Source organism: Taudactylus pleione, unplaced genomic scaffold, assembly GCF_031769625.1.
Source record: "Taudactylus pleione unplaced genomic scaffold, aTauple2 ptg001693l, whole genome shotgun sequence".
In the NCBI taxonomy this organism is placed as follows: domain Eukaryota; kingdom Metazoa; phylum Chordata; class Amphibia; order Anura; family Myobatrachidae; genus Taudactylus; species Taudactylus pleione.
Window position 1 is genome coordinate 87,798 of NW_028286090.1, and position 16,024 is coordinate 103,821.

Below are 16,024 nucleotides of genomic sequence, written 5' to 3' on the forward strand. Positions count from 1 at the left end.
ATAATGAGATGCAGAGATGTATAATGGGGAGCAGGAGGATAATGAGGAGCAGAGATATGTATAATGAGGAGCAGGAGGATAATGAGGTGCAGAGATGTATAATGAGGAGCAGGAGGATAATGAGATGCAGAGAGATGTATAATGAGGAGCAGGAGGATAATGAGATGCAGAGAGATGTATAATGAGGAGCAGGAGGATAATGAGGAGCAGAGATATGTATAATAAGGAGCAGGAAGATAATGAGGAGCAGAGAGATGTATAATAAGGAGCAGGAAGATAATGAGGAGCAGAGAGATGTATAATGAGGAACAGGAAGATAATGAGGTGCAGAGAGATGTATAATGAGGAGCAGGAGGATAATGAGGAGCAGAGATATGTATAATGAGGAGCAGGAAGATAATGAGGAGCAGAGAGATGTATAATGAGGAGCAGGAAGATAATGAGGTGCAGAGAGATGTATAATGAGGAGCAGGAGGATAATGAGATGCAGAGAGATGTATAATGAGGAGCAGGAGGATAATGAGGAGCAGAGATATGTATAATAAGGAGCAGGAGGACAATGAGGAGCAGAGAGATGTATAATGAGGAGCAGGAGGATAATGAGGTGCAGAGAGATGTATAATGAGGAGCAGGAGGATAAAGAGGAGCAGAGATATGTATAATGAGGAGCAGGAGGATAATGAGGAGCAGAGATGTATAATGAGGAGCAGGAGGATAATGAGATGCAGAGAGATGTATAATGAGGAGCAGGAAGATAATGAGGTGCAGAGAGATGTATAATGAGGAGCAGGAGGATAATGAGGAGCAGAGATATTTATAATGAGGAGCAGGAGGATAATGAGATGGAGAGAGATGTATAATGAGGAGCACGAGGAAAATGAGATGCAGAGAGATGTATAATGTGGAGCAGGAGGATAATGAGGAGCAGAGATATGTATAATAAGGAGCAGGAAGATAATGAGGAGCAGAGAGATGTATAATGAGGAGCAGGAGGATAATGACGTGCAGATAGATGTATAATGAGGTCCAGAGAAATGTATAATGGGGAGCAGGAGGATAATGAGATGCAGAGAGATGTATAATGGGGAGCAGGAGGATAATGAGATGCAGAGAGATGTATAATGAGGAGCAGGAGGATAATGAGGTGCAGAGAGATGTATAATGAGGAGCAGGAGGATAATGAGGATCAGAGAGATGTATAATGAGGAGCAGGAGGATAATGAGGAGCAGAGAGATGTATAATGAGGAGCAGGAAGATAATGAGGTACAGAGAGATGTATAATGAGGAGAGGAGGATAATGATGAGCAGAGAGATGTATAATGAGGAGAAGGAGGATAATGAGATGCAGAGAGACGTATAATGAGCAGGAGGATAATGAGATGCAGAGAGATGTATAATGAGGAGCAGGAGGATAATGAGATACAGAGAGATGTATAATGAGGAGCAGGAGGATAATGAGATGCAGGGAGATGTATAATGAGGAGAGGAGGATAATGATGAGCAGAGAGATGTATAATGAGGAGAAGGAGGATAATGAGATGCAGAGAGACGTATAATGAGGAGCAGGAGGATAATGAGATGCAGAGAGATGTATAATAAGGAGCAGGAGGATAATGAGGTGCAGAGAGTTGTATAATGAGGAGCAGGAGGATAATGAGGTGCAGAGAGATGTATAATGAGGAGCAGGAGGATAATGAGGTGCAGAGAGATGTATAATGAGGAGCAGGAGGATAATGAGGTGCAGAGAGATGTATAATAAGGAGCAGGAGGATAATGAGGTGCAGAGAGATGTATAATGAGGAACAGGAGGATAATGAGGAGCAGAGAGATGTACAATGAGGAGCAGGAAGATAAAAAATAATATATAATGGTAGATAATGAGGTGCAGAAAGAGAACGTTAGTGTATAATGAGGTGGAGAGAGATGTATAATGAGGAGCAGGAGGATAATGACGTGCAGAGAGATGTATAATGAGGAGCAGAGAGATGTATAATGAGGAGCAGGAGGATAATGAGATGCAGAGAGATGTATAATGAGGAGTAGGAGGATATTGAGATGCAGAGAGATGTATAATGAGGAGTAGGAGGATAATGAGATGCAGGGAGATGTATAATTAGGAGCAGGAGGATAATGAGGTGCAGAGAGATGTATAATGAGATGCAGGGAGATGTATAATGAGGAGCAGGAGGATAATGAGGTGCAGAGATGTATAATGAGATGCAGAGAGATGTATAATGAGGAGCAGGAGGATAGTGAGATGCAGAGAGATGTATAATGAGGAGCAGGAGGATAATGAGATGCAGGGAGATGTATAATTAGGAGCAGGAGGATAATGAGGTGCAGAGAGATGTATAATGAGATGCATGGAGATGTATAAGGAGGAGCAGGATGATAATGAGGTGCAGAGAGATGTATAATGAGGAGCAGGAGGATAATGAGAAGCAGGGAGATGTATAATGAGAAGCAGGAGGATAATGAGGTACAGAGAGATGTATAATGAGGAGCAGGAGGATAATGAGGTGCAGAGAGATGTATAATGAGGAGCAGGAAGATAATGAGGTGCAGAGAGATGTATAATGAGGAGCAGGAGGATAATGAGGATCAGAGAGATGTATAATGAGGAGCAGGAGGATAATGAGGTACAGAGAGATGTATAATGAGGAGAGGAGGATAATGATGAGCAGAGAGATGTATACTGAGGAGCAGGAGGATAATGAGATGCAGAGAGACGTATAATGAGGAGCAGGAGGATAATGAGATGCAGAGAGATGTATAATGAGGAGCAGGAGGATAATGAGATACAGAGAGATGTATAATGAGGAGCAGGAGGATAATGAGATGCAGGGAGATGTATAATGAGGAGCAGGATGATAATGAGATGCAGAGAGACGTATAATGAGGAGCAGGAGGATAATGAGATGCAGAGAGATGCATAACGAGGGGCAGGAGTATAATGAAATATAGAGATGTATAACGAGGAGCAGGAGTATAATGAGATACAGAGAGATGCATAACGGGGAGCAGGAGGATAATGAGGTGTAGAAAGATGTATAATGAGGAGCATGAGGATAATGAGGTACAGAGAGATGTATAATGAGGAGCAGGAGGATAATGAGGTGCAGAGAGTTGTATAATGAGGAGCAGGAGGATAATGAGGTGCAGAGAGATGTATAATGAGGAGCAGGAGGATAATGAGGTGCAGAGAGATGTATAATGAGGAGCAGGAGGATAATGAGGTGCAGAGAGATGTATAATAAGGAGCAGGAGGATAATGAGGTGCAGAGAGATGTATAATGAGGAACAGGAGGATAATGAGGTGTAGAAAGATGTATAATGAGGAGCAGGAGGATAATGAGGAGCAGAGAGATGTACAATGAGGAGCAGGAAGATAAAAAATAATATATAATGGTAGATAATGAGGTGCAGAAAGAGAACGTTAGTGTATAATGAGGTGGAGAGAGATGTATAATGAGGAGCAGGAGGATAATGACGTGCAGAGAGATGTATAATGAGGAGCAGAGAGATGTATAATGAGGAGCAGGAGGATAATGAGATGCAGAGAGATGTATAATGAGGAGTAGGAGGATAATGAGATGCAGGGAGATGTATAATTAGGAGCAGGAGGATAATGAGGTGCAGAGAGATGTATAATGAGATGCAGGGAGATGTATAATGAGGAGCAGGAGGATAATGAGGTGCAGAGATGTATAATGAGATGCAGAGAGATGTATAATGAGGAGCAGGAGGATAATGAGATGCAGAGAGATGTCTAATGAGGAGCAGGAGGATAATGAGATGCAGGGAGATGTATAATTAGGAGCAGGAGGATAATGAGGTGCAGAGAGATGTATAATGAGATGCATGGAGATGTATAAGGAGGAGCAGGATGATAATGAGGTGCAGAGAGATGTATAATGAGGAGCAGGAGGATAATGAGAAGCAGGGAGATGTATAATGAGAAGCAGGAGGATAATGAGGTACAGAGAGATGTATAATGAGGAGCAGGAGGATAATGAGGTGCAGAGAGATGTATAATGAGGAGGAGGATAAAATATAATATATAATATATAATGGTAGATCATGGGGGGCAGAGAATGTTAGTGGATAATGAGGTGCACAATAACAACCTTCCAGGTAGGCAAAGCGTCCATATTCATGGAGAAGGTTCCCCATGCCAGGCAGCTCCTTCTGCCCAATCTTCATGAGCTCATCGTCTGTCACATCAGCCGGAACCTCCACCCAGATGGTGCCTCCATCCGCCATAAAGTACAACTCGTTAAAAAGAGCGGACTTGTACCAGGATGGGAGGAGCCTGTGAGAGGACAGGTTATTTGGGCATCCCAGAGGCCAGCTCTGACAGAGAAGAAATATACAGAAAATAAAAACACAACAGCAAATGCAACCACTGCCCGGGAGAGTCTAACATTACAAGGGGGCAGTCACTCACAGCCCGGGAGAGTCTGACATTACAAGGGGGCAGTCACTCACAGCCCGATGGAGTCTGACATTACGGGGGACAGTCACTCACAGCCTGGGAGAGCATGATATTACAGTGGTACAGTCATTTATAGCCCGGTAGAGTCTGACATTAGAGTGGTACAGTCATTTGCAGCCCGGGAGAGTCCGACATTACAGGGGGACAGTCATTTGCAGCCAGGGAGAGTCCGACATTACAGGGGGACAGTCACTCACTGCCCGGGAGAGTCTGACATTACAGGGGGACAGTCACTCACTGCCCGGGAGAGTATGACATTACAGGGGGGGCAGTCACTCACAGCCCAGGAGAGTCTGACATCACAGGGGGGGCAGTCACTCACAGCCCGGAAGAGTCTGACATTACAGGGGGACAGTCACTCGCAGCCCGGGAGAGTATGACATTACAGGGGGGCAGTCACTCACAGCCCGGGAGAGTCTGACATTACGGGGGACAGTCACTCACAGCCTGGGAGAGCCTGATATTACAGTGGTACAGTCATTTACAGCCCGTGAGAGTCCAACATTACAGGGGGACAGTCATTCACTGCCCGGGAGAGTCTGACATTACAGGGGGACAGTCACTCACAGCTCCGGAGAGCCTGAAATTACAGGGGGGATAGTCACTCACAGCTGGGAGAATCTGACATTACAGGGGGACAGTCACACACAGCTGGGAGAGTCTGTCATTACAGGGGGACAGCCACTCACAGTCCGGGCGAGCCTGATATTACAGGGGGACAGTCACAGCCCGGGAGAGTCTGACATTACAGAGGGACAGTCACTAACAGTCTGGGCGAGTTTGACATTGCAGTGGTACAGTCACTCGCAGCCCGGGAGAGTCTGATATTACAGGGGGACAGTCACTCACACCCTGGGCGAGTCAATTATTACAGTGGGACAGTCACTCACAGCCCGGGAGAGTCTGATATTACAGGGGGACAGTCACTCACAGCCCAGGCGAGTCAGATATTACAGGGGACAGTCACTAACAGCCCAGGAGAGTCTGACATTACAGGGTGACAGTCACTCACAGCCCAGGCAAGTCTGATATTACAGGGGGACAGTCACTCACAGCCCGGGCGAGTCTGACATTACAGTGGGACAGTCACTCACAGCCCGGGAGAGTCTGACATCACAGGGGGACAGTCACTCACAGCCCAGGCGAGTCTGATATTACAGGGGGACAGTCACTCACAGCCCAGGCGAGTCTGATATTACAGGGGGACAGTCACTCACAGCCCGGGAGAGTCTGACATTACAGGGGGACAGTCACTCACAGCCCAGGCGAGTCAGATATTACAGGGGACAGTCACTCACAGCCCAGGCGAGTCAGATATTACAGGGGACAGTCACTCACAGCCCAGGAGAGTCTGACATTACAGGGGGACAGTCACTCACAGCCCGGGAGAGTCTGACATTACAGGGGGACAGTCACTCACAGCCCAGGCGAGTCAGATATTACAGGGGACAGTCACTCACAGCCCAGGAGAGTCTGACATTACAGGGGGACAGTCACTCACAGCCCGGGAGAGTCTGACATTACAGGGGGACAGTCACTCACAGCCCGGGAGAGTCTGACATTACAGGGGGACAGTCACTCACAGCCCAGGCGAGTCAGATATTACAGGGGACAGTCACTCACAGCCCAGGCGAGTCAGATATTACAGGGGACAGTCACTCACAGCCCAGGAGAGTCTGACATTACAGGGGGACAGTCACTCACAGCCCGGGAGAGTCTGACATTACAGGGGGACAGTCACTCACAGCCCGGGAGAGTCTGACATTACAGGGGGACAGTCACTCACAGCCCAGGCGAGTCAGATATTACAGGGGACAGTCACTCACAGCCCAGGCGAGTCAGATATTACAGGGGACAGTCACTCACAGCCCAGGAGAGTCTGACATTACAGGGGGACAGTCACTCACAGCCCGGGAGAGTCTGACATTACAGGGGGACAGTCACTCACAGCCCAGGCGAGTCAGATATTACAGGGGACAGTCACTCACAGCCCAGGAGAGTCTGACATTACAGGGGGACAGTCACTCACAGCCCGGGAGAGTCTGACATTACAGGGGGACAGTCACTCACAGCCCGGGAGAGTCTGATATTACAGGGGGACAGTCACTCACAGCCCAGGGGAGTCTGACATTACAGGGGGGACAGTCACTCACAGCCCGGGAGAGTCTGACATTACAGGGGGACAGTCACTCACAGCCCAGGCGAGTCTGATATTACAGGGGGACAGTCACTCACAGCCCAGGCGAGTCAGATATTACAGGGGACAGTCACTCACAGCCCAGGAGAGTCTGACATTACAGGGGAACAGTCACTCACAGCCCGGGAGAGTCTGACATTACAGGGTGACAGTCACTCACAGCCCGGGAGAGTCTGATATTACAGGGGGACAGTCACTCACAGCCCAGGAGAGTCTGACATTACAGGGGGACAGTCACTCACAGCCCGGGAGAGTCTGAAATTGCTCACAGAAGCAGCATATCTGAAACAATGGATGCAACATCTTTGATGACATTATTACTGCGCAGTGGGTGGGATTACTTATGAGACACAGCACATCAGACTCTCCTATCCATACTTACACATCTTGCAGAATAGGACCTTGCCAGGCTTCTATCTTTTGCTCCCATTCCTCATAGTGGGATAAGCCGTACTGGCACAAGGCTGGAGCCACATCCCCCTCACTGCCGAAAAACCGCGTGTACCGTCTAATGAGGTAGACATACACAAAGATGACAGATGTTCCTTCCTCCATTGCATGCAGTACTGCACTATATACTGTTATAAAGATATGTCCACACACTGCCACAGCCACTGATACAGCCACTGCATTGAATATAGGCATGCAGATACACCCGCAGTCACACACAGAATATAGGCATGCAGATACACCCGCAGTCACACACAGAATATAGGCATGCAGATACACCCGCAGTCACACACAGAATATAGGCATGCAGATACACCCGCAGTCACACACACAGAATATAGGCATGCAGATACAGCCACAGTCACACACAGAATATAGGCATGCAGATACAGCCGCAGTCACACACAGAATACAGGCATGCAGATACACCCGCAGTCACACACAGAACATAGGCATGCAGATACAGCCTCATTCACACACAGAATACAGGCATGCAGATACAGCCGCAGTCACACACAGAATATAGGCATGCAGATACACCCGCAGTCACACACACAGAATATAGGCATGCAGATACAGCGGCAGTCACACACAGAATATAGGCATGCAGATACACCAGCAGTCACACACACAGAATAGAGGCATGCAGATACACCCTCAGTCACACAGAACACAGGCAAGCAGATACACCCACAGTCACACAGAATATAGGCATGCAGATACAGCCGCAGTCACACACAGAATATAGGCATGCAGATACACCCGCAGTCACACACACAGAATATAGACATGCAGATACACCCGCAGTCACACACACAGAATATAGACATGCAGATACACCCGCAGTCACACACAGAGCATAAGCATGCAGATACACCCGCAGTCACACACACAGAATAAAGGCATGCAGATACACCCGCAGTCACACACACAGAATATAGACATGCAGATACACCCGCAGTCATACACACAGAATATAGACATGCAGATACACCCGCAGTCACACACACAAAATATAAGCATGCAGATACACCCGCAGTCACACACACAGAATACAGGCAAGCAGATACACCCACAGTCACACAAAATATAGGCATGCAGATACAGCCGCAGTCACACACATAACATAGGCATGCAGACACACCCGCAGTCACACACAGAATATAGGCATGCAGATACACCCGCAGTCACACACACAGAATACAGGCATGCAGATACACCCGCAGTCATACACACAGAATATAGACATGCAGATACACCCGCAGTCATACACACAGAATATAAGCATGCAGATACACCCGCAGTCACACACACAGAATATAGGCATGCAGATACACCCACAGTCACACAGAATATAGGCATGCAGATACAGCCGCAGTCACACACATAACATAGGCATGCAGACACACCCGCAGTCACACACAGAATATAGGCATGCAGATACACCCGCAGTCACACACACAGAATATAGACATGCAGATACACCCGCAGTCACACACAGAGCATAAGCATGCAGATACACCCGCAGTCACACACACAGAATACAGGCATGCAGATACACCCGCAGTCACACACAGAATATAGGCATGCAGATACACCCGCAGTCACACACACAGAATATAGACATGCAGATACACCCGCAGTCATACACACAGAATATAGACATGCAGACACACCCGCAGTCACACACACAGAATATAAGCATGCAGATACACCCGCAGTCACACACACAGAATACAGGCATGCAGATACACCCGCAGTCACACACAGAATATAGGCATGCAGATACACCCGCAGTCACACACACAGAATATAGACATGCAGATACACCCGCAGTCACACACAGAGCATAAGCATGCAGATACACCCGCAGTCACACACACAGAATACAGGCATGCAGATACACCCGCAGTCACACACAGAATACAGGCATGCAGATACACCCGCAGTCACACACACAGAATATAGGCATGCAGATACACCAGCAGTCACACACACAGAATATAGGCATGCAGATACACCAGCAGTCACACACACAGAATATAGGCATGCAGATACACCAGCAGTCACACACACAGAATATAGGCATGCAGATACACCAGCAGTCACACACACAGAATATAGGCATGCAGATACAGCCGCAGTCACACACAGAATATAGGCATGCAGATACAGCCGCAGTCACACACAGAATACAGGCATGCAGATACAGCCGTAGTCACACACAGAATATAGGCATGCAGATACACCAGCACTCACACACACAGAATATAGGCGTGCAGATACACCCACAGTCACACACACAGAATACAGGCATGCAGATACTCCCGCAGTCACACACAGAGAATATAGGCATGCAGATACACCCGCAGTCACACACAGAATATAGGCATGCAGATACACCCGCAGTCACACACAGAATATAGGCGTGCAGATACAGCCGCAGTCACACACAGAATATAAGGTGCATATCGTTAACTTCAGCAGAAGCTGCCTGTGTGTCCTATGCACATCGCTTTGCTCTGCGCTACTGAATCTCATGACGCTCACGCTTTATGTGTACCACGACTTGCAGCGCATGGAGGGCAGATGTATGTGGACATATTCACATCGCTTTGCGAATAAGACACATTTGAATGTAAAAAGTCGAACTACAAGAAGCAGCATGGCGCAACTAGAAGGGCTGTTTAATGTACAAGGAGGCTAAATGTATGTGGACACATCTGTATGTATTATATCCTGACATCACAGACGTATACATCTCAACATTACTCTTCTTTATATCCCTTTCTATAATGTCAACAGTTTTTCTATTACTATTTGAGACACATACTGTATACATCTATTATAGTATATTATATATTGCATTTCTTCTGGTTTGTGCTGAGACACGACCTCATCTTTCTCATACTGAGTCTCATTTCTGCAGCAGACTCGTCGCAGTGGCCTAGTTTTGCGCGGATGAGGCTGTCTGCCCCATAGATAGTAAGGCTCTCCACCATTGGCTGATGGCTCTGAAAGCTGGAAATACTTCTGTGTGTAGGTGCATAGAGCCAATCTCTCTATAGCCAGCCCCACACATGACATTACAGCGGGGCAGCCCGCCCCACACATTACATTACAGCGGGGCAGCCAGCCCGCCCCACACATTACATTACAGCGGGGCAGCCAGCCCGCCCCACACATTACATTACAGCGGGGCAGCCAGCCCGCCCCACACATTACATTACAGCGGGGCAGCCAGCCCGCCCCACACATTACATTACAGCGGGGCAGCCAGCCCGCCCCACACATTACATTACAGCGGGGCAGCCAGCCCGCCCCACACATTACATTACAGCGGGGCAGCCAGCCCGCCCCACACATTACATTACAGCGGGGCAGCCAGCCCGCCCCACACATTACATTACAGCGGGGCAGCCAGCCCGCCCCACACATTACATTACAGCGGGGCAGCCAGCCCGCCCCACACATTACATTACAGCGGGGCAGCCAGCCCGCCCCACACATTACATTACAGCGGGGCAGCCAGCCCGCCCCACACATTACATTACAGCGGGGCAGCCAGCCCGCCCCACACATCACATTACAGCGGGGCAGCCAGCCCGCCCCACACATCACATTACAGCGGGGCAGCCAGCCCCACACATCACATTACAGCGGGGCAGCCAGTCACATACATCACATTACAGCGGGGCAGCCAGCCCCATACATCACATTACAGCGGGGCAGCCAGCCCCATACATCACATTACAGCGGGGCAGCCAGCCCCATACATCACATTACAGCGGGGCAGCCAGCCCCATACATCACATTACAGCGGGGCAGCCAGCCCCATACATCACATTACAGCGGGGCAGCCAGCCCCATACATCACATTACAGCGGGGCAGCCACCCCACACATCACATTACAGCGGGGCAGCCAGCCCCACACATCACATTACAGCGGGGCAGCCAGCCCCACACATCACATTACAGCGGGGCAGCCAGCCCCATACATCACATTACAGCGGGGCAGCCAGCCCCATACATCACATTACAGCGGGGCAGCCAGCCCCATACATCACATTACAGCGGGGCAGCCAGCCCCATACATCACATTACAGCGGGGCAGCCAGCCCCATACATCACATTACAGTGGGGCAGCCAGTCACATACATCACATAAGAGTACTAGCCCGAGTCCTTTCTATGCTCACCAATGTACACCCCTACACTCCTTTATCAGTAATCGCGCTCTGCAAGCTGCAATGTTGTGTCGCTGGATAGCTCGCTGTAGCTTCTCCGTCTCTGACAGAGCTGAGTTTCTCATTATGCTCCGGAAAGTACTCACAATGGAGAGAAATACATACCTGCAATATTCCTTTCCTCCAGAACCAAAGCGAATCTTAGGCATATCCCAGCTCAGACAGAATTCCAGGGTTCCTCGTCCTCCTGGGCTCACCGTGCAGCCTGCTGCCACCGCCGCCGCCGTCTTCTTACCCGACTTGGAGGGAGAGCTCGGACCTACGGAATAGTCCCTACACGGTGAAGATTTGAGCAAAGTGAAAAGCGCTGTGCCTGAACTGGCGTGCATCACTACTGTACGCTCACGTGTGATAGCCACGCAACTAGCAGCACTACCTCTTATGTGCTCTGCGTGGTGCGTTCCTTGCCGTGCGCTGGAGTTGGTACGCCAATAACTAAGAGACGTGAATGGGAGTGGGAGGTATGGGTACACACAGCCTATGTTCCACCACAGCATGGAAACTATTCTTATGCCAATTGTCAAGTCAATCGATTCAAATGTTTGGCTGTGATTGATCAATACATTTCAATTGTATATAGTAGTAGGGATCTATATTGTGACAAGGCCACTGGCATCATAGTGGAAGGCAGGAATATTTGCCCTAGATTCCTGACCTATGTCTTTTGAAACCTCAGGAAGGTGTTTGTGTGAGGAGCTTTTTGGGTTATTAGCTTCACAGGAGGCTAATTAGGGCTTTCAGCTGTGTGGCTGTTGTTAGTGCTGTGAGGCTGATCATTACAGGGAGACACTGCCTGGGGAAAGGACAGACTTTCATGTCTCTGTGTGACTGTTAGTGCTGTGAGGCTGATCATTACAGGGAGACACTGCCTGGGGAAAGGACAGACTTTTGTGTCTCTGTGTGACTGTTAGTGCTGTGAGGCTGATCATTACAGGGTGACACTGCCTGGGGAAAGGACAGACTTTCATGTCTCTGTGTGGCTGATCATTACAGGGTGACACTGCCTGGGGAAAGGACAGACTTTCATGTCTCTGTGTGGCTGTTGTTAGTGCTGTGAGGCTGATCATTACAGGGTGACACTGCCTGGGGAAAGGACAGACTTTCATGTCTCTGTGTGGCTGTTGTTAGTGCTGTGAGGCTGATCATTACAGGGCGACACTGCCTGGGGAAAGGACAGACTTTCATGTCTCTGTGTGGCTGTTGTTAGTGCTGTGAGGCTGATCATTACAGGGAGACACTGCCTGGGGAAAGGACAGACTTTCATGTCTCTGTGTGGCTGTTGTTAGTGCTGTGAGGCTGATCATTACAGGGAGACACTGCCTGGGGAAAGGACAGACTTTCATGTCTCTGTGTGGCTGTTGTTAGTGCTGTGAGGCTGATCATTACAGGGTGACACTGCCTGGGGAAAGGACAGACTTTCATGTCTCTGTGTGGCTGTTGTTAGTGCTGTGAGGCTGATCATTACAGGGTGACACTGCCTGGGGAAAGGACAGACTTTCATGTCTCTGTGTGGCTGTTTTTAGTGCTGTGAGGCTGATCATTACAGGGAGACACTGCCTGGGGAAAGGACAGACTTTCATGTCTCTGTGTGGCTGTTGTTAGTGCTGTGAGGCTGATCATTACAGGGAGACACTGCCTGGGGAAAGGACAGACTTTCATGTCTCTGTGTGGCTGTTGTTAGTGCTGTGAGGCTGATCATTACAGGGAGACACTGCCTGGGGAAAGGACAGACTTTCATGTCTCTGTGTGGCTGTTGTTAGTGCTGTGAGGCTGATCATTACAGGGTGACACTGCCTGGGGAAAGGACAGACTTTCATGTCTCTGTGTGGCTGTTTTTAGTGCTGTGAGGCTGATCATTACAGGGTGACACTGCCTGGGGAAAGGACAGACTTTCATGTCTCTGTGTGGCTGTTGTTAGTGCTGTGAGGCTGATCATTACAGGTAGACACTGCCTGGGGAAAGGACAGACTTTCATGTCTCTGTGTGGCTGTTGTTAGTGCTGTGAGGCTGATCATTACAGGGTGACACTGAATGGGGAAAGGAGTCTTTGTGTCTCTGTGAGAGAATCAGGTTGATGAAAGCAGGTAAATTAAACATGAAAAACCTTCTTATACTTTGTTTATTAGTGAGCTAGGATCACTTCTGTATAGCTAGTGCCAGGCGGCAAGGTGTTTATTTCTGTTTATTTTTGTTTGCATTGCCTAATAAACCTGGCGGAGACCAGTTGCACTAGACCAGTGGACTTTGTGTGATTTCTCAGCTGCTGCGCAGTGCCATCTACCCCAGGAGATGGTACCACATAATGTCCACACTGACGTCTTATTAAAATACAATGCTGGGGTAGCTATCCCAAGCAAGGAAAAAACCTTGCCAAAAGTCAATCTCCAAAAAATGAGGGTGCACTCACCAGGCTTCAACAAATGTTCATAAAATATTGATTTTATTTAGATCATCATAAAACGTATAGCCATCGACGTTTCGGTCCAGTCCAGGGACCTTTGTCAAGATGCAAGTACATGTAACACTAAGCACATATAAATACACATACTAATCACATGATTAAACAATTAGCATAAACCAGTACCTCCCTCATCAAAACACCTGTGATCTACCAATATACTAATGCAATCATATCACTCTTCTAAGTTAAACAAAACTCAAAAACCAATGAATAATGAATATACATGCAGCTTAATCAGCATATACAATCGCTCATATTCCCACATGTAATAACAGCGTGCGTTCCAGCTGCTGCTACTTCCCCCTCCTGGAACGCACACACACTGGTTACCATGGCAACACTGAAAAGCCACCATTCTGTGTAACATATTGCCACATGTAATAACAGCGTGCGTTCCAGCTGCTGCTACTTCCCCCTCCTGGAACGCACACACACTGGTTACCATGGCAACACTGAAAAACCACCATTCTGTGTAACATATTCCCACATGTAATAACAGTGTGCGTTCCAGCTGCTGCTGCTTCTTCCTCCTGGAACGCACACACACTGGTTACCATGGCAACACTGAAAAGCCACCATTCTGTGTAACATATTCCCACGTGTGGTAACAGCGTGCGTTCCAGCTGCTGCTACTTCCTCCTGGAACGCGCACACACTGGTTACCATGGCAACACTGAAAAGCCATCATTCTGTGTAACATATTTCCACGTGCAATAACAGCGTGCGTTCCAGCTGCTGCTACTTCCCCCTCCTGGAACGCGCACACACTGGTTACCATGGCAACACTGAAAAGCCACCATTCTGTGTAACATATTCCCACGTGTAGTAACAGCGTGCGTTCCAGTTGCTGCTACTTCCTCCTGGAATGCACACACACTGGTTACCATGGCAACACTGAAAAGCCACCATTCTGTGTAACATATTCCCACGTGTAGTAACAGCGTGCGTTCCAGTTGCTGCTACTTCCTCCTGGAACGCGCACACACTGGTTACCATGGCAACACTGAAAAGCCACCATTCTGTGTAACATATTCCCACGTGTAGTAACAGCGTGCGTTCCAGCTGCTGCTACTTCCTCCTGGAACGCACACACACTGGTTACCATAGCAACACTGAAAAGCCACCATTCTGTGTAACATATTCCCACGTGTGGTAACAGCGTGCGTTCCAACTGCTGCTACTTCCTCCTGGAACGCGCACACACTGGTTACCATGGCAACACTGAAAAGCCACCATTCTGTGTAACATATTCCCACGTGTAGTAACAGCGTGCGTTCCAGCTGCTGCTGCTTCTTCCTCCTGGAACGCACACACACTGGTTACCATGGCAACACTGAAAAGCCACCATTCTGTGTAACATATTCTCACATGTAATAACAGCGTGCGTTCCAGTTGCTGCTGCTTCTTCCCCCTCCTGGAACGCACACACACTGGTTACCATGGCAACACTGAAAAGCCACCATTCTGTGTAACATATTCTCACATGTAATAACAGCGTGCGTTCCAGCTGCTGCTGCTTCTTCCCCCTCCTGGAACGCGCACACACACTGGTTACCATGGCAACACTGAAAAGCCACCATTCTGTGTAACATATTCCCACGTGTAATAACAGCGTGCGTTCCAGCTGCTGCTGCTGCTTCTTCCTCCTGGAACGCACACACACTGGTTACCATGGCAACACTGAAAAGCCACCATTCTGTGTAACATATTCCCACGTGTAATAACAGCGTGCGTTCCAGCTGCTGCTGCTGCTTCTTCCTCCTGGAACGCACACACACTGGTTACCATGGCAACACTGAAAAGCCACCATTCTGTGTAACATATTCCCACGTGTAATAACAGCGTGCGTTCCAGCTGCTGCTGCTGCTTCTTCCTCCTGGAACGCACACACACTGGTTACCATGGCAACACTGAAAAGCCACCATTCTGTGTAACATATTCCCACGTGTAGTAACAGCGTGCGTTCCAGCTGCTGCTGCTGCTTCTTCCTCCTGGAACGCGCACACACTGGTTACCATGGCAACACTGAAAAGCCACCATTCTGTGTAACATATTCCCACGTGTAGTAACAGCGTGCGTTCCAGCTGCTGCTGCTTCTTCCTCCTGGAACGCGCACACACTGGTTACCATGGCAACACTGAAAAGCATCCAGGAAGTGATGGTTGCTAAAGCA

General features: G+C 48.6%; 1 protein-coding gene across 1 annotated transcript in view; it reads right to left on the reverse strand.

Moving 5' to 3' along the window:
- GBA2 (glucosylceramidase beta 2) overlaps positions 1-16,024 on the reverse strand; it is a 164,556-nt gene that overhangs the window by 40,043 nt on the left and 108,489 nt on the right. The window contains exons 8-10 of the mRNA XM_088464578.1: positions 11,496-11,649; positions 7,076-7,201; positions 4,129-4,313 (exon numbers count right to left, since the gene is read on the reverse strand). Of these exons, the coding sequence (XP_088320704.1) occupies positions 4,129-4,313; positions 7,076-7,201; positions 11,496-11,649 (465 nt within the window). The remainder of the gene's footprint in view (positions 1-4,128; positions 4,314-7,075; positions 7,202-11,495; positions 11,650-16,024) is intronic.